General features: G+C 52.8%; 3 protein-coding genes across 3 annotated transcripts; all 3 read right to left on the minus strand.

The window, feature by feature from the left end:
• Positions 1–4,079: 4,079 nt before the first annotated feature.
• On the minus strand, positions 4,080–5,153 carry MAA_06534 (uncharacterized protein; the record flags this gene model as incomplete). Its single annotated transcript, XM_007824532.1, has 1 exon — positions 4,080–5,153. The coding sequence occupies one exon, from the start codon at positions 5,151–5,153 to the stop codon at positions 4,080–4,082; it is 1,074 nt and encodes a 357-aa protein (XP_007822723.1).
• A 350-nt stretch (positions 5,154–5,503) lies between these two features.
• Positions 5,504–6,871, minus strand: MAA_06533 (F-box domain, cyclin-like protein; the record flags this gene model as incomplete). Its single annotated transcript, XM_007824531.1, has 1 exon — positions 5,504–6,871. One exon carries the CDS (start codon positions 6,869–6,871, stop codon positions 5,504–5,506), a length of 1,368 nt encoding a protein of 455 aa, XP_007822722.1.
• A 1,721-nt stretch (positions 6,872–8,592) lies between these two features.
• On the minus strand, positions 8,593–11,529 carry MAA_06531 (RfeC; the record flags this gene model as incomplete). The annotated part of the gene is made up of 2 exons (XM_007824529.2): positions 8,593–10,706; positions 10,812–11,529. 2 exons carry the CDS (start codon positions 11,527–11,529, stop codon positions 8,593–8,595), a joined length of 2,832 nt encoding a protein of 943 aa, XP_007822720.2.
• Between the last annotated feature and the right edge of the window lie 7,974 nt (positions 11,530–19,503).

Raw genomic sequence — 19,503 nt, forward strand, 5'->3', positions numbered from 1 at the left:
TCTAAGTTTGAACATCGTAATTGCAAGGGCATGCCTGGCGCGTTTACGGTCGCACAGAATGTACAGCCATCGCATGTCAGCGCGTCATTCAAGGGTCTGGCCAGTTCGGATCGCTATTTCAGGGACATTGCTCCGTTGCGCAGCCCTGGCCTAAATGAGCTAGTAGGAGAATCCGGTCAGCTTTTTTTTTTTTTTTTTTCCCCTTCTTCCACAAATATGATTACAATGCGCGCAGTTCACCGACTCGCCGGCACTCGGCCACCTCCTGTCGGCAAGCGGCATCGAGCCTATGTATGTGCTGACCCCTAGTCACGAGGTATTTACTATCAATTTTTGCCTCGCCCAAACTGTCCGAGGGACAGGCGTCAGCCAGCATGCGGCCATCGGGCTTGGAGGCCCGGGTTTCAACACCCGAAACTGCAAGCGCATGCTTTTGGCACTCGACCAAGAGCGAGGCCAGCAACTACCAGCACACACACACAACACAACACAGTTGAGTGCAGCACATGCAGCCAGTTCGGAAATGTCAGGGGTGTGCCACAGGTGACGTTGGCTCGAGTGTGGTGGCACCAGCCAATTGCTCCAGGGCGATCTGTGCAACGCAGGGGGCTATCCTTGCACTCTAGCGCTTGGCCCTTGGCGCGCCTCCGCATATTTTGTGTATTTAATGTTAACAGTATAGACTGCGACGCGCAGTCTGCGGCAAAACAGGTTTATCCGCCGGCAAGTATACACTTACATACTATAATATCTTATAATATCAAGCACGATAGTTGGATACATGACCTGGTTAAACACTTGTGCCTCCCACTGTACCTGCTTACAAGTTCTTGGTATGTGGTGGTGCTTAATCAGGTTAACATTGAAGGTGTCAGTGTTTCGTTTCAGTGGCAGTCAGTGGTAGCGGGCGTAGTGGGCGCAGTGGGACCCAGCAACCGTCCTAACATCAATTCGTGTCGACCAGGGTAGTCGAGCGCGACTTGCGACTTCGTATCGCCCAGCCAGTACCCAGGTACTCGGTGCTGCTGGAAATGCGCCGTACAAGGCAAGGTATATGGGTACCTCGGCACCCATAAGGACTCGAGTGACCCCGTACTTGCCTCGTTGTTTCGACTTCGATTGTGCCGCGCCTTCCTGGTCACTCATTGATTTCAAATGTTGCCCCGTGGTCAATTCCACGCCAGTACTGAGCACTTGAGACTTCAGATGGCGTCTTTGACCTACCTAAGTACCTAGGTACTCGGCTTGCATCGTTAAACCAGGCATGTATCGTTGATTCAACCCACATCATGGCGATTGCTCTTGTTTCCGTCTTCCGTCTTGCGTGACATTTTCTATTTGCCTCGCTCCTTGCTCTTCAGTTATCATGGCCAGCTTGCTTTTTCCACATCGCCTGCTCTAGGCCCATCCAGTTCAAATGACAGGATCTGGTGGACACCGACCCTCCCACGAGTCGAACCTTGAAAGATGGAGTCCCCTTCGTTCTACGCACCCAAGCTCCCTGCATCGGATAGCAGTAGTAGTATTATAGACAAACTGAATACTATGTATTGACTACTGGAGTACAAGTGCTCCGTAATTACTGAGGACATGCTTACTATCCGGTATTATGCAGGTGACCCGGTCCCAGCTCTCGCAATACAATTCAATTGGGTGCCACGGCCGTGGAACGAATGTGGAAGCAAGCGTAGCCCAAGAACGACACAACGAAAACACACAAGTCAACCGATCCGTCTTCCGTCTTCCAGGTGCAGCAACTGAGACCTTGCGAAGTTACAGGTTTCGGAGGGGACTCAGACATGGCTTCCTATTTCTCCGCATCTGCCTACTAGCTCAACATCAAACGCTCTCCCACCACCAGGCTCCAAAAGCGTCTGCCGATCGGCCAACGCACATGTGTACTACTCCATGTAAGTTCGTACGGGAACGATAAAGCACCGAGTGTCGTGCATTCTTTTGTCAGTGTGAAGGCATGTCATGGCCGCACGGTTCCCGGGCTACGTGAGCATGCATCACAGTGCAACTGAGCATTCTTCCTCTGATAAAACACATTACTGACAAGAATCAAACTCGGATGGATCGTCAGAAACACAAGGGGACTGCCAATATCACTCTAGCCATCTGCCCATTCATGTCATGACAGGCACACGAAATGGGTGGCTTTTCCCCCTTTGTTCGGAATTCTAGCTCCCGTGCAATGCCGCCCGGTTGTTAGTATCACGAAAGGACCCTGGCGCAACCAAACGTCATGTGCCAAGTCGATTGTCGGGCCGTGTCTAGGCCCTGGAATGCATTCACATCTCGCCGTTGTTTGATAACCCACAGGCATATGCGCCCTTACCTTGAAGCTATTCTCGCGCGCGCCCCTGTCCTGTCGGCAACTCATGTTACGCTGTTGCCTGTTTGTTGAATGTTGAACGAATTGGCGATACCTGATACATATGAGGCTCACACAAGAGAGAATAGAAGCTGCAGAACATAGGGACCTACTTGGGTTGGTACACTGTAGGTAGTAGTATGTACTTGTATTTATTGACTAAAGTAATTTATTTCGGGGTGGTAGGGGTCCCGCTACAGGGCCCCCGGGGTAATTGCTGCCCCCATGCCGCAACGGCAAATTTTGCATGCCAGCCGAGTAACTACCCAGGTACTCGTAGAGATGCCAAACTACTACCTACTAGGGAAGTAGGTGCCAGGTACTACCTGGTGAGGTATGCATCTGCATATGAACTCGACTATTTACTATTATGCTTGCTCTGTCTATTCTGCAAGAGATGGAATAGAGTTTGTCTATTACACGGACGCGACGGACGCGACGGACACCATGATGACTACCTACCAAGTACCTACCTAGGCAGTAGTGAGCTATCGCACAATGGCTGCGAATCCCAAAGTCGTGCAACATTCCGCCCGTATTTGAGCAGCAAGGCGATTCGTCATGGTAAGAGGAATGTAGCCAGAAATATCAACAGTTGCATACCAATAACACTACTGATGCACAGGACCAATGCTTGATTTGCGTTTTGAGCGCATGATCAACACTGCAGTACTAGTATTCCGTGCTCCTGAATAGACCCTCCATGTCTGCATACTTACACATGGCTGCTACAGTGGCAGACGAAAAGTATCTGACCACAGCAGGTACCTGGCTATCGCGCTCCATAACTGTAATATACTGCAGCATATTAGTGTATACTTGTCGGTGGGCAAATATATTCGGCCACAGACTGCACATGTCATAAATAGCGTTTTGCACTCAACAGCGATAAATTGAACTGCCAGTTCCAGAGGCATTGTTCTACAGAACGCAGCTGATGCTACGCGAAGGCGTTGAATTTAACTTTGCCATCTAGTAGTTGGCGCGGTTGTAAATGACGATGCACATAGTACATACATACATGCTTCAACACACAGATGGCAGTGGCCGTGCGGCCCCTCCACCACATCAATTTTTCACAGATGCGGGAAAAGCCTCCGGACGGACAAAAGTGTGAGCTAACCAACAGCAGGACTTGTTCCGAAAACCGCAGGATTGGCGATTGGCCCCCAAAAGCCATCCATCGACGCCGACCTTGCCAGCCGACGCGATCCGTGGGCTTGGCCTTGAAGACGACGCCTGCTCTGCTGCTAACGACTTGCTCTTGAATTGCAGCCACGCAACGCCCTTGTTGCTCCAATTTCCAATCCGTGGCCATCCCTCGAGTTTCGAGACGGTACATACGACTTGCAGCTTGCGGCTTGGTTCCTGGCGAGTACATTCCAGATCGGAGCGGGAGGTGAGAATGGCCAAGGATTTTTGACGCTTGATATATCCATTCTCGAGAGATGCCGAGGTTCAAACCCCAGTGCGTGGGCTTCTTTGCTTGAGTCAAAGGAGTGGTGGCATTTGCTTCTTTTGCCGGCGCAGCATTTGCAATGGATAAGTGCTCGCTCGCAGTGTTGCTTTTCACTACAAGCTGTGTGTGATCTTGGCGATGCAAAAAAAAATTAAAAAAAAATTCACCACGCTCACGTCCTCACGCCGCAAACTAAGAATCCTTGCCGCATACGCCAGAGCATCCCCCCATCCACGACAAGATTTACAGATTCGCCTTTTGCTCCTGCAGTTCCAAATCCACCCATTCAAACATGCCGCGTGCCCTCGTTTCCTCCCCCTTGTACGTGACGACGGCATCGTACCCGCCGACAAAGCCCCTGCCCGCGCCGTCCCTCAACGGCGTATTCACCCTGCCAGCAACCTCGAGCACTTTCCTCCCCGATCCTACCACCACGCTCGCCGTGAACTTCGTCGGCATCCTCGTCTGCCTCCCCGACGAGTCCGTGACAAGCTCGTCGTCCAGGAGCTCAACACGGAGCTCCGTCGTGTACTCGTCAAGGACTCTGCCGTCCGGAACCGTCCGCACGTGGACAAACTTGCGCGGCGGCATGAACCCGTTCCGTACCTCCCCCCACAGAATCTGCCGGCTGTCTCGTAGCTCGACAACGTGGTAGATGAAGTAGTTTGTGGACCTGGCCACTGCGGCGTGTATCTCGAGCGGCAGGCCCGGGGGCGGCTTGCACCGCGCGTATTCGATACAGCCTGAAATAGGAATCGGCTCTCCGGACAGGATGGCCGTCCCGGAGATGGGGAGACTCAAGTGCTCGTAGAACGGGGTGGCTATGAACCACACCGCCTGCGGGCTCATGTCGAACTCGAGCCTGTACTCCCATCCGTGGGTCTCGAAGGCGCCCGTGACTACGGCCTTGTGAGGAAACGAAAACTCCATGCTGAAGTCTTTCCCCCAGCGCAACGGGGTCCCAGAGTCGGGAAACTCGCAGTCCGTGGAGGAGTCGTACCCGCGCACAAAATGGTGGCCCTTGGAAGCGGTGCTTGTCATGACGGTGGTGAGATGTTCTGCATCGTGGACGACTGCCTTGGGCCCGCCGGGTGCGAATTCAGCGTGGTTGAAGATGGTGAGGTCGACGAGTCCTACCAGGATGAGGACATTGAGGTATTGGTAGGGCTGTGGGAGACGCGGGATGTAGATGCCGTAATGAGTCCATCCCCATGGTCCCCCGGATGCATGGAGCGACGGGCGGATAATGTCCCATGCGTTGAAGGGCTGCGCTGTCCGGGCGGATGCCTCGTTGGGGCCAAAGGCTTTTGCCGCCATGCTACGGATGTTTCCTGTTTTTCGTCTTCTTTTCTCTCTCGAGTTTTTGGTGTAGGAAAACGGACATTGGCAGGGCCCGGTAGGTCGCCGTGTGCTGTTGGTGTTGTGTTGTGCCTGCATCATACTCATCTGTATTCCGTACATGAGTTTATATCGCGAGCATGGCCCACATCGTGCCGAGGTAGCGTCTGCCAACATGCGTGTATAAGTGCGTCCGTGACTGGTGCGGACAAGACGCAAGGCTGGTCTCGCCCGTCGGCACTGGCATATACTCCAACGCCGGTCGATGATGCGAACCCTCCGTACGGAGTCTCTCTTTGCTGTAAATCGCACCGTTGACGGGCAACGATTCACGTCCCCTCGGCCCAAAACTTCAACTCCGGCATCTCGCCCTGCCCCAGCAGATATTTCTCCATCGGTCGAGCTGGCGCCAGCCATACATCCTCTGGCACCGCTGGCCCAACTTGGATGGCGTCATGATAAAACCAGCACTTTCCGCCGCTCACGGGATCTGTAAATGCCCCCGCTACTCGGGCTTGTTCCAGCTTCGCCAGTCTCTCGGCTATAATTGCAAAGACGCCGTCCCACGTATTGGCCTCTGTATTGAGGGCCGCGCTCGGCTCTACATATACGTCCTCTACCTTGATCGATTGCCCATCGCTGTCGCTGTCAGTTCCCTCTGAACAAGATATCCCCTTCACATCTACCAGCTCCAACTTCTTCAACGTGTGACCATGTCGTGCCAGAAACACGGCTAGGTTTCGCAATCCAACTTCGGGCCCGATTACTTCCAGAACCTCGAGTTCCGAAATGTAAACCCCCTCCAGAAATGAAGTGCGTGGGCGAACTCGAACCCAGGGGAGGTACTCCAACCGCAACTCTTTCAACTTCGTCTGACGAAGGACTGCGCGCAGCCCCGCCTCCATGGACGACTCTGATTTTCGGTCCAAAACCAGGCTCAACCGCCGTAGCGCCATGAAAAAATCGAATCTAGATGGAGCCTCGGCGATGGCCAGATGCTCATCCGCGCGGCAACACGTTCCAAGCTCCGGTTCGCCGCCAGGATACAGCTCCCCATTCGGTCCCAGCATGGAGATAGGTTCCAGGCTCAGCGTGTCCAGTCCCGTTGCGGCCTTGCACAATTCTCGCATCACCGCATCCTGTATATCAAACACCTCCCTCTTAGCCATACGAATCGACACATCAGCACTGAACAACCTACACGCCTCACTATCCACATCCCACGGACACCGCGTCCACGTCAACGTTACTTCTCTCAAGGACGGCAGCGACCTGAAGGCCTCTACAGCCAAATCCAGTCGGAACTCCCCCAACGCCTTCTTCTGCCGCTGTGTCTGGAAGTACTGCTCCCACTTGTCGTGGAGAATCTCCGACCGAAGCTCCGGCTCGATTAGATAGTGGTGGCTGAAGGAGTCGTGCAGGGCCTTGTACTCATTCAGCCGGGCAAAGTTGAATGTGACGGAGCGTATTCTCCTCGCACATTCAGGAATCCGTGACAGTTGGTAGAGACGAGCGGCGTCTGGTCGCCAGAGGAGGCCGTTAAACTCTTCACAGGCAAGTAAGCTGCGTGTGCGTAGTGATATCAGGCGGCACGCGAGACGGAAAGACCTGAAGTCTTGCAGGTCGAGATGGCTGGCAATGGAGCTGAGGAGCTCGACGGGGAGGTGATCAAGGAGAGTGTGACGGCTGGCGTTCATGGCTGATGGTACGCTCGTCTGGCTTGTGGACAGCCTGCTCCAAAAGACACAAGGCAATGGCAGTGTCAACAAAAGAATAATGGCGAAAAATTAAGATTTAAAAAAACCATCCCCCTCCGGTAATCTTCTCGCGACCCCAGTACAGAAGAAACAGCCAGTCCGGGACGAAACCTCAAAGCTGAGAAGTCAAACACAACTGCGTGCTCCACCTTGCCGCAGAATCGGGGCGCCGCGACTTCTCCCGGAGTACTTAAAGGCAGCGCAATTATCCGCTACTGTGTGTGTACAACGTCCCCCAGCTCCGTACTGACGGAGTACATAGTACTTTATGTACTAGTACTACAAGCTTTGGTTGCAACCTCGAAAGACCCACCTCCGCAGCGCCAGCTCTAAACCTATCGTCAACCTCATCCCGACTCAAATTTCACATCCCGCTCGAGTCCTGGTGCTCGAACCGCCCCCGCTGCACACCGCGATCATCGTCTCGCTTCAACTTCTCGTGTACGGTCAATGATTCGCATCCGCTCCTCGCTTTTGACTACACCCTCCCTCCATCGCTAACGACCACCAGCGCCGCAGGACCATGTATTGACGCCCCCTCTCCCCTTCCCGTCACCAACCGCGCGTTGCATTCCATCTCATCCAACAACAATGCTCAAGTACGTCAACGATGCCGAGCCACTGATGGCCGCATTCACCCGCCACAACTACATCCCATCTAGCTAGCATAAGCAAGCATGGGCGACTAACCCCGACGCAGAGCATACAAGAACCTGTCGCCGAAAACGCGAGCTGGTGTTGGTATCGGCCTCATCGCCTGGAGCTTCGCGGGTCTCTATCTCTCTGACCAGGCCGAAGAAAAGTTTGGGTACAGGCCATCGGAAAAGGATAAGGAGGAGCTGTGGAGGTGGGCACCCAAAGTGACAACTGTTGATAAGTCAGATACTAGCAAGTAATATCTAGACGGCATTGCACATTCAAGGCGCGTGGTTGGGCACACATGTCGGAACAAGACAAATGCGAGCACATTGAAATCATTCCTTGTTCACATCCCATTGGTAATAATAGGCCAAAAATATCGTCACAACCCGTGATCATTTCATCTTTCTACCATATAAACGTATTGCGATAAGCAAAACAAGCACTAATTTTCTACATCCGAACCGCCCTTCGTGCAACCTGTCACCATACCAGCGCATATTACCGGACATAGCGCAGCGAAAACATCATTGATCAGTCCAGGCCATAAAAGTCGTCATAGCCCGCCGTAAACCACAAAGCCGACCGACCGCCCTTTCTATCTTGATCGAAGTCTAGTAATGCAGTAACAACTCCCGTACCTCAGTCTATCCTTGGCGTAAAGCGAGAAAGAAAGAAAAAAATAACAAGAAAAGATGCAATTTGCAGAGCCGGGTGCCGCCAGTGGAATTGATGCCCAAAGGCAGGCCAGGCGTACAAGCATGTACATATGAGGCCATCAGGCCGACGCAAACCCAGGCGTCGATATCCCCACTCAAAGGGTAGGAAGAAATCCCATGAACAAGAAACCAGAAACCATGAAATGAAGAAATGGGGGAAAAACAATAGAATTCAACGCCTCCAAATGCAACCACCACCCTGAAATGCTTTTAGTTTGAGTCATATCATACCGTCTCCTGTCACAATTTGTTTTGTGCATAGGATTCAGTTGTCGACGTCAAGCCCATCCAGAATTGTCTGACTCATGGTGGGGGTAATGGTCTGAATATTCGCGCCAAATCCAAAATATACTCTTCTTCGCCAAACTGTGTAATGGCTTCCTGTACTTCATCCGGCTGTTGTGAAGGGGATGCGCCGACACACTTCAATGCTTTGTATGATGCCACGTATTGGTCCTCATCGTCCTGCTCCAAATCGGCAAATCCAGGGTTCAACAAGATATGTCGAGATATGACAGGCAAGAACATGCCTTCCCGAGAAACCCGGGTGCCATTTTCGCAGAGAGCTGTTTGAGTTGCTTCATCATCATTCCAGCTTTTCTGTAGTTTATCTAGCGCGGACAAAAGCATGACAAATGTGCGAGTATCCATGCCGTGGTGAGCTTCATCAGAGATTGCCGGGTCTATTGGCTGACTTGAACCATCGTATGGTACGATCCAATCAAGAGAAGGAAGCCCGTCCCCAGTATGGAGGTAGTTCAGACTGCCAACCTTTTGCGAGAGTCGAATTATAGCAATCATGATTACTCCCAATATCGTTTTGCCGAGGGAATTCGTACTTCCCAATTTCATTTGCCAGCCATCATCAAGTAAAACTTGACGAACCAAGTGCAACTCGGGTTGTGCAGATCGACGAGTCCCATGTGAATTAACTGATTGGGCTATTTCGTCCCCATTCAACCCGAGAGCCGAAGCGCAGTTGTCAGCGGTAGAAGCATTCCAGGCTGCGTCGTCACAAGGTAGAGGCAAATGAACCTCGGATGGATCAAATTGAGCATGGACGTTGAAGAAAAGTTCGAGAAAAGCATCTAGCATAAAAATAGCATGCATCAGTCGAATGCGCAGCTCTTGTTCTGTCCAGGCTATCCAGTCAAATTGATCGGACTTCAAGTCGTATTGACCATCAACCTCGGGATGATGTAGCACAGAGAAAATAGATAGGTCACCAGAGACGCCTAGCAAACCCAGGCGACGAGACTGCGCAGCTATCATGGGAATTATCTGTAGAGCTCGATGCCTCTGCTGCGAGGTCCCGTTGCCAAAATGAAGTATACTGGTCAGTAGCGCTGCCTGAAGCTCTTCAATAGACGACTTGGTGACCTCAGCAACACCTGCATCATGCAGACTTTCCTCGGAGAAAATTCGACAGTCACGCTCCATAGCGGTCCATAACGCGTCCATCATTTCTTGCACATCTGAGAGCACAACCCGGTTTGAGTAGCATGCGCCAATGCAGCACATGCACGCCGCCAGTCCGGGATGTGCCTCCATGACTCGAAAGGTGCCCGGATGAAGTATAGGAACATGCTCGTGGAAGTGAGTGTACTGGTCGACAAAATCTTTAGTATTATCAGGGGAGAAGTAGAGGTTCATGCCCGTGAGGGTTGGGTCAATCGCCTCGTTTGGGGGATACAGGAAGTTGAGTATTTGGCTAGAGAGTTGAGAATAAGGGTTTTGAATATTCGTCGGTATGCCCCACATAGAGTAGCAGACGGAATCGCTGGAGCTGCTATCCGTCGCCCCCGAATCGTGATTAGGCCCGGTTTTGGGTGCGATCTGCGTCTGTCCACGATTAGGAGGATGAAATATATTGTTGTTGAGGGGTTGATGCGCACCAGCCTGGAACATCTGAGACCAATCGAGGCCAGATTGTTGGTTCCCGTTAGATCCACCATACATGGGCATTCCGTTCTGACCCGGGGGCATACTGTAGCTAGGCATCTGCTGGTTGTTCATGGAGTTAGACACATTAGCACCATAGGGCTGCGGGGCTCCCATGCTGGGGGCCATGTTATTCCGGTCCTGGTTGGCGCTGCTGGAACGAGAGAGATGGCTCTGGTCACCAGCCATGTTATTCATGCCGTCAGAGACGGGAACCATGCCAAAGGGATGAACCATGCCCTCAGCAGGCATGTTGTTCAAGCCATTGAGGTGGTTCAAGTCGGCCTCGTTGCCGAGGCCAACGGCCTTTTGAGCCTGAGCATTCTTTTTAACGTGAGCCTGAGGGTGGGACAGGTGGCTAGCTCCTGTGGGGTTTCCACGGCGAATGGAGCACTTTTGGAAGTGGCGCTTCAAAATGTCACTTCGAGAAAACGTATCACGGCAAAGCACGCACATGTAGGGGCGATCACCAGTATCTAGATACTCAAGTGGTTAGCATGCGCAAGTTGCGCGAAGAGAAACAGTACAGGGGAACAGTGCCACTTGTCTCTTGGGGGGTTTCGAGGCGGGATTGGACTTACGGCGAAGAAGGTGGCGCTTTAAATGCTTTGCATGGAGGTATGTCTTGGTGCAGTGAGGGCAAGGGAACTTGCCGTCCGCGTCCTTGACGGGAATAACGGTGCTCTTCGCACCAGTACCGGCAGTAGGAGCTGCAGGACGACCCGGGGCGCTAGGCAAGATTCCACGGCGACCCTGAGATCCGACAACATGAGTAGGCTGTTCTCCGTCGTGCATGACCGGGTTGGGCTGCATCATCGATCCAGGGCCATAGGGAGACGAGATACCGGGCTGGGCCATAATACCACCGGGTGGCATAGGACGAAGGACTGGAGGTGCACGTCCACCAACGGGGGCGGGAGCAATGGGCTGCGGGTGAGACGCGGCTGTGGTGGTCTGGGGCATCATGGGCGCAGAGGTGCCATATCCTGGGTTAGGAGGATAAGGATTCTGCGTCATTGAGTAGATGCCAGGTCGCTGGGCCGCCTGCGATGTCTGCTGGTAGGGAGGCACATTCGTGGCCGAGTTTGGCGTGTTGGGAGTGCCCGGCGTGCGCGGGGTATGCGGGTGAGAACCGTAGAGAGGCTGCATGGCCGCGGTTGGAGGCTGCAAAGGCGGCAGAGTCTGAGGAAGTGGTGATCCGGTCTGAAGTTGGTTCGGAGAGATCGCGGTGGGAGAAGGATACGTCTGTGCCGCTGAGGTCCCGTTTATACCATGAGTCGGATAGGGAGAACCGTCCATACTCCAGCGCGAGACGCGTCTCTAGACGTGGGTGGGTGATATGAAGGCACGTCGATGTTGACGAGACGTGAGGAAGAATAGGGTTTGGTGATGATTGAGGCAAACGACGACAGCCGAAAGGACCTCAAGTGGAGAGATAGATTCGAAAAGAGAGATCCGAATCTAGATGGAGAGAGATCGAGGTGGGAGAACACAGTCTGCGAGGCCCACGCGAAGATGGCAGTAGGCAAAACGGCGTCGTTCCGTTGAGGTGGATGAGGCTCGAGAAGCAAGTCCCTCTTGAGAGGTGTGGTGTGTTTGGGGGAGGGTTCAGAGTGGAGATATGGGTCTTGATCCTTTTTTATTTTATTTTTTTTTCCCCTTCTTCCCTGACCTAAGCTTGATGGGAGGGGAGAACAGCGAGGAACTGCCAGGTACAGAAACCGCGCGTAGGAGAGGGTGAGGCAAGCCGGAATGGTGGGAGGCGTGTAGTGATGTGGTCAAGGTGACTTGAGGAAAAACCGAGTGGGTGTGTATGAAAAAAAAACTGGTGAGCAAGTCAAGGTATTGATTGACTTTTTTGCTGGTGTGGTGCTGGTGTGGTGCTGGCGTGTTGGACTGCGGCGGAACCGTTGCGATGCTTGTTCGATGGTGGCAAGTGGAGCCTTTCAAGAACCGCAAGCAGATAAGGGTGGTGCTGGGTCCAGAAAAAAAAAGACGAAGGCGTAGTTGTTTTATCAGCTTCTGTTTGCGTGTCGCGCCAATACTCCGCGGGCTCCGCGTTTGGAAACTCGGGCGCGATGCGATTGCAACGGAAAAAAGAGTATTTTACTTGCGCGACGAGGATTGCACGAACCGTGTCTGCCTTGAGGGGAGAGATGTAGGAGGAGAGTTTGGGAAAGGGGATTAAGAGGGAGGGAAAGAGAGGAAGAGGGCAGACAACAGAAAACAGCAGACTGGGGGACGTGAGCACCACCAGGACGAGAGGGTGTGTGAGTAGAGCGACCAGCGCCGACGCCAGGCCGCGGCGGAAACGCCAGGGAGAGGGCTTGTAACGGGTACCAGTGACCTGTCGCCTCTCGGTTACCGCGTTGGCAAAGTACCCTGGTATCTCAGTACCGGGATACCTGAGGTACTTGGGTACCTAGGCCGGGTACGGAGTACTTGGATTTCTATTGTACAGCGCCGCGACACCATGTACCGAGTGGTTTGCAAGCTCTGGCGAGTCGACTGCATGCTTGCGCACTTTTGACTCGTCGGCGTTTCTTGTGCTTTAGCTGTTCGAGTACGAAGGTCACGCGTGGCGGTGTTGGAGGACAGGACCCAGGGCCTGTGAACAGGGAACATCGAACGGACATGGCCTGGAGCAGTGTGAAGGAACAGTGAAGGCGAAGCCTGTTCAAGGCGCTTGCAGCGGAAGATATCCACCAGACCAGGCCTTAGCCTGCTGGCCGGGCCAAGCAATAGCGCACATGTCAGGTATGTACACCCGTCGGTACGAGGGAGAATGGGCAATTAATGCTTCCGTATTAGTGAACATTCCCCTTCCACACCATGCATGCATGTGCCGACTGCGAGGTTCAATATCAATGTCAATGCTGGGCAAAATCCAAGTCGAACCATCGGCTCGTTGCGCAGCTGCGTGAGTCCCGTGCTGTCGCCAGCAGGCTTTGGAAATGCAAAAGTTTGAGATTGATTGCCTTGATACTAGGCAGCAGCCATTCCCCTGACCACTTGGTGACCTGTGAATGACGACAACTGGGACAATAAGCTTTGTCAAAAGTCGCCTCGACCTGTGTTCGACAGTCGACAGTCACGTCTTTGTGCCACTTGATGATGACTACAATATCAGCGACTCCAATCAGCTTCGATCCTGTCCCCTGCTCATCCGCCGAGTCCGCCTTTTGATCCCAGGGAACAGCCAGAGCAAAGGAAGAAGAACCTTTTCGCTTCCATCCCATCTGGTCGAGTCGCGTATGCCGCCGACATCTGACGGTCAGTTCATTTACAATACTACCAGACATGATTAGTCTAGCTCTCAGACTTGGCAGCCTTTCGCCAGGTTAACCCGTCTGGGACCTCCTGAGACCTCCTACATACGTACTTGGGCACACGTTCTCGCATTGATCAATACGACCGGAGCACCTCCGAGCCTCAGGGTGTCAAAGCGGCCGGGCGAGTACTTCGGATGTAGCCATAATAAGTGAGGTCTTGGTCGTGGTCACCAATCGCACGATTCGGAGCCTTCTGTGCGCGTCTGCCACTGACGCGATGGCTCGTCTATCTCACAACTTTCTTGAGTGATTTTCAAAGATACAATGCTCAAACACTAATATACTAGTGGCGTGCGTACTTTGCACTACGTATGCCTATACATACGTAGCAAGACTAGTTAGTTGTATCTTGTTATTCGTCCTTTCTGCTAGATGCATCCAGACCGGACATCATGACGGCCCCAGCGGCGAACGACGGGCACATGGCAGTCTGTTGTTCCAGTCTCTTTACTACAATTACCCTCTCAAAGCCAAGCGCTATTTCCAGCTCCAGCTCCAGCCCAGTCCTATACCGCCAGAGTAGTTCTCAAGAATGTCATGCAAATGGTGCATCAACAGGGATGCGGCGGTAATGCTGCCGATGCTTCAGACCTCGAAGGCGGGAGGGGTGTCCTGCTAATACAGGGAGGTGAATATGAGCACTTGGGCACTAGAGCCATTGGCGACTGTCTGGTTGCAATTACTATCCTTTTTTGGATAAACTATATACCTGGGTGCGCATCATATCGACCATTTTTTCGTGCCCATCTTGTTCCGTGTGACTATCAAAAATTGCGCTCGCCGTGATACGCCATCGACACATACAATGAGTAGCACAAACACCTTTAGTCAGTCATTCGGTACCTAGTGTCCCAGATGTCAAGTGCACAAAAAAAGCTGCAAATTGGATACTATTGCCAGGCCTCTCAGCCACCCGACTAGCCATGCAGCAACAGGCCAGGGATGGATGCTGCCCAAAGAACCCAAACCCATGCCAATTTGCTGTATTTGTCCGTCTTTCATCCATATTGTGCGTGTTCATGTGCATCTCGGCGACCGAGCTTTTGTTCCTGACAAGTTCCTGCAGGTCCAACATCGTCAGCTTCAAGGTCGGAAGACGCCCTCGCTACTACGGCTGCGAGGTATTGTTTGGCTGCCCAATCATCTGGGACATTCCCACAGTTTGGGGCGTGGCGTGGTATATGCCAATACATACATATCTGGATATAGCCTTTTACTCAACGCCAACTCTCAAGAATTGGGCATACTACCTGATTCAATGATCCTTCTGTTCTCCCCCTGGCCACGTAGTGTATTGTATCGTGACCAGATGCTGAGTCCTGTACATGCTCGATTGCTACTAGTCTCTCACCTGGGTTTTGCTTCGGCGAGAAAGCTTATTCCCTGTTCATCGTGTTTATCAAAGACCATTCGCGACGTCCTGGTGATATACATACATACATAACTATTCAAGGAGACTCTTAATACGACAGGCAATGCAGGCATTAGCGCAGTAGGTTCAGCTGAATCGTCGTTTTAGCTCAGGTAGACCTCTGTCCAGCCTCTTTGATCTTGCCAACCTCTCCCTGGCTGGCAAACTCCTATTGGTTTGTCAAATCCGCGCTAGTAGCTGACGACAAAGTCAGATCTGAAGCCAGCAGTCTGTCGACATCATTCCTGGGACATGCCGAATGTCTTGATAGGAAATTGCGTGTGCGCTGGATAGTAGGACAACAACGTAGCATTGACAGTAGTACTGGCCTGCTATACTCCGTATAGAGAAGTATGATGCATATGCAATCCAGCTCCTGAAGCCATGTTGGAATGGGCCTCTCTTCGGACCGTCGTGGGTTTTGGGCCTCCACCTGCGCACCCGGCAAGCCAGGCCGGACCATGAATGCCGAATGGACTGACCAGCGTCGTATTATCTAGAAGGGTTCCATTCAAAGAAAGACGACGCATGCAGTGCCGTAGACTTCCAAGTGGCCGCCGTGCGATAATACTAGTGGTACTAATGCGCATCTGTCGGGCCTTGTCCTGCCGGTACGGACATCGCTTCCTCGGGTACAAGTCGTTTCCAACACTTCGTACGGAGCGCTCCGCCGCATACATGACTCTCAGTTTCTGGGCATCACCGTAGCACCAAGGCGGTACAATACCGTACCGAGAGTGAGGGAATAGATTCGACAAAGCGCACTCCTTCCTCGCTCTAGCCTGGCGTATCAGGTGATGTCGTTTTGGAGCAGCCACCACCAACAGTATCCCTTGCTTCCGCCAACTCACCGCATCGTGAACGGTCTTGGCTTGAGAACAAGCCCAACAATGGCACAAGCCAGGGTGTGAAATTCTGCTTGTCCTCGTGGCGGACATTGTGCCGCCAAAGCCTTGGCATTGACAAGGCAAACCCCACTGCCCGATCCAGGGACTCTGGATTTTATCGCGGTTATCCGGGAAGCGCTGCTCGTATGGGGCTGGGGCTGCTTCTGGTCAGTTCCTCACCATGCCAAACCAGCCTGGTGCCTGTTGCAAAATGACATAGTGACGGGTCTCGGGCATGGCCAACAGAACCGCAATTAAGCGCTGGGAGGGGCTGTGGTCAAGTGTGGAACGGAACCGACGGGGACTGAGATGATGTGCAGGAGAGGAATATTCGTTGACCAGGATCCACGAGTCAAGCACCGCACTTTTTTGTGGTGGCGGAAAGTGGGGAAGCCAACACCAACAGACGCCATTGGCCAGTCTATCCTTTCGAGACCTTGCCGAAAAGGCAGAGGGGCGTCTGGTGGGAGACATTTGCATTTTTTTTTTCATAGGCACCAGCATTATTTGGCATTGGCAACAATGACTGGCAGGCAAGCACAGTAACCACCTGCTCCTACTACCTGCTTAGACCTGGATAAGTCATGAGCCATGAGCCAGCCCCTGGGCGTTGATTTTCCGTTTGGCGTGTTAACCGCGCGCTCTTCTCTCCGTGCATTTTTCATGTCGTGCATGCCTCATCAGACGGTCGCCTGATGAGTGCAGTGCCAGTTTTTCCTGCGCATGAAGAAGAAAAGAAAAGGGGGAAAACCCCATATACAACACAATCCGGAGTACAACACACTGCACAAAAAGGTCAGTCGTGCTGGTTTGTGAAACAAATGTTGCTGGATATCAAGTTGCTGATACGGAGTAGTATTATGCTCCATCCAGTCCGATTCCTGCCCCTGGGCCCGACGTCCATCTATCCAATCGCTCTCGCAACCGTCACGACTCCATCTACTACTGCCAGCCCACAAGGCAGATCCTGGTGGAACCGTTCGACTTGGGACCTGTCTTCAGACCCAAGGAACTGGCCCCCATCAACCACAACCCCTCCAAAATCCCGTTGTTCCAGCGGGCAGCAGGAACACCACAAAGCTTCTGGAGTGCCCCATCGAAGCTTTTCTGGCCCCCGAACTTCTGAGGCTGGTGGAGTCTTCCCGTGACGAGGCCACAGAAATTGGAGAAACCAGCCTGTCTTGAGGCGACATCTAGAAATCTACTCTGCGTCTTCCACATGTACAACGGCACACGGCTAGGGAAATCCAAGCAATGGCCTGGGAAGCAAGTGGCCGCACCAGACGGGGCCCTGGGGCCAATTGCGGCTCAATAAAGCCTTGTGGCCCATTTTGACGGCAATCGTAATAAACAAGCCTGGCACCCTTCAAAGACAACATCTGAAATCTCGCGATAGGCGGCAAGCCGGCTGGTAGAATTGGTGCCTCTTGCGCAAAGGAACGCCATCTGTACTCTCCCCTATGTTCTGTACCTGCTCGCGTACTCCGTTTTGGAAGCGCGGAAAGTTGGCCGATACACGTCACCGCTATCGGCCACAAGGTCGGACAATGGCCGAGGTACAATCGGTCTTCCTGAGCCAAACAATCCCTCGTGAGCTTGAGGAATTTTTCACAGGGAGAAAATGCCACCGACGCTTTCAGCACTTACTCACTCCCTTTGGCCACTCGCGAAAAATACCCGGCTGACCGCGGCCGCACCACCCCGGACCAGCCCAGGTTGGGCTTTGCAGCCACCAACGATCCCTCATCCGCGGCAACGCGGAATTTGTTGGTAAAATATCTCCCTCCGCCGCAAAGTCTCATTGCAGACACGGTAAATTAGCCCGCATTCATTTGAGGCAAAATACCAGGCTTCCTTTGCTTGGAAAGGTATCTGAAATGAATCGCCCACAGTCGTGCGGTGCCATGCAATAATATGTAGTCTACCTAGTTACCAAGTGCGAACGGCGATGCAATGGTACAGGGGGGTGTCAGAGACGCACGCTCAACTGACACACGACGCAGGAGACAGATATACTCCGTATAAGACGTGTGATATCGTATCGCCCTTGGTATGCATAGTATGATACAGAGTAGCTACCTACCTACCTAGTAGGTAGCTAGGTACGGTAGCCGAGTACGGACCGCGGAACAAGGAGTACGGTTTATTGGAATAATTGTTCTTCGAGTGATGAGACCTGGTTGCCCACACCCCTCGGCCATTTGACAAGACGATGCCACTCTGTATTGTAGGATTCGGGCTTGCAAGTCTAACGATTGGAGTTGCATGATTGTATAAGGAGCGCCGGCAGCTTTAAGGAATTATCTTGACAAACATCCGGTTCGCGCGGAATGCTGTCCGTGTACATTACGGTGTACTCCGAATGTAGGAAGTAGGCAGTACATACGTACATGAAGATGACAATAAGAAAAAAGACAAGAATTGAAGCACGCCCACGCCCACCGCCCACGCCCACCGCCCGCGTAATGCCCACGTCCATGCCCATGCACTCATGGACCAGTCACAACTGCCGACATTTCTCCGACGCGGAGTGCACGGGCTGGCCGCCAACCGCGTTCGAAATGGAGAAGGGCGAGTAAAAAGTCAAGGGCAGCTGGCAAAAGGGCAGGCCGGCAGGGTACGACGTTCGACCACGCACTTGGGCCCCTAGCCAGTTTCCACGGGCCATGATTCCCTATTGGTAAGCTTGTCCTTCGTCTGAAAAAGTCGCCGTCTGACTTTTGTCTGTTCGGCATCACACGACAGCGCGCGAGTCAAACATCAAACACGGCGGCGATTATTTTTGGACATCACATGGCGAGTGCTGCGACTCATAACGCTTGACGGCTGCTTCAGAGATGTGTACTAGTTATCCCAATGCCAACAGGCGAGCATCTGAGCCTGGTCAACCCTGGCAAAACCTGGCTGCTGGCAATGTCATCGCGAAGGACGCCATGCCTAAATCGGGAATCAAGTCCGCCTTGCGCCCAGCCGTCTCTGACTGGTTGTGGTGAGAGCATGTCGCGGATACCTACCTGCCTTGCTCACAGCAGATCCAAAGTTGCATCATCCACACTACGGAGTATTACATACACACATCCTATGTACAGGCAGACAGACAGACATACTACCTACCAGGTAGGTAGGTACGGACACGCTCTCAAACACCCAGCCACAAAAGGCGCGTCTTGTCGGAACTGCTGAAAATGGGATGCCGACCGTTCTCGTACGTCGTGCATATCACTGTTTCATCGTCGCCGCCGCCAGATTACGAGTGTAGCACGTCGCACAGTATCCTCCATCTCCCTCCTGCGTCTGGCTCTGCGTCTCTGCCAACATGATTCAGCAGCGGCAAAGCCAACTACTAGTACGTACTGTACTGTACTGTACGGTACGGAGTACACATGGAGGGTGGCAGGCGATCGCAAACAAACGCGTAGCTTGGCATAATAACAAGCCAGCTGCCAAGCAACAACACAGCTCCATCCAGCCAGTGGTACATAGTACTCTGTAAAGTCTGGTTGATCTTCGCATTCGCAACACCGTTCGATATGCAGTTGGCAGCGTGCCGGACATTGTGCCGAAGACAAAGGCTCCGAGTGTTTGACAATACTCCGCCTGGGTGCATAAAGTAATCGCCGTGTTGGGGATGGGGTTCGCGGGT

This window comes from Metarhizium robertsii (assembly GCF_000187425.2).
Source record: "Metarhizium robertsii ARSEF 23 chromosome Unknown MAA_Scf_6, whole genome shotgun sequence".
Taxonomy (NCBI): domain Eukaryota; kingdom Fungi; phylum Ascomycota; class Sordariomycetes; order Hypocreales; family Clavicipitaceae; genus Metarhizium; species Metarhizium robertsii.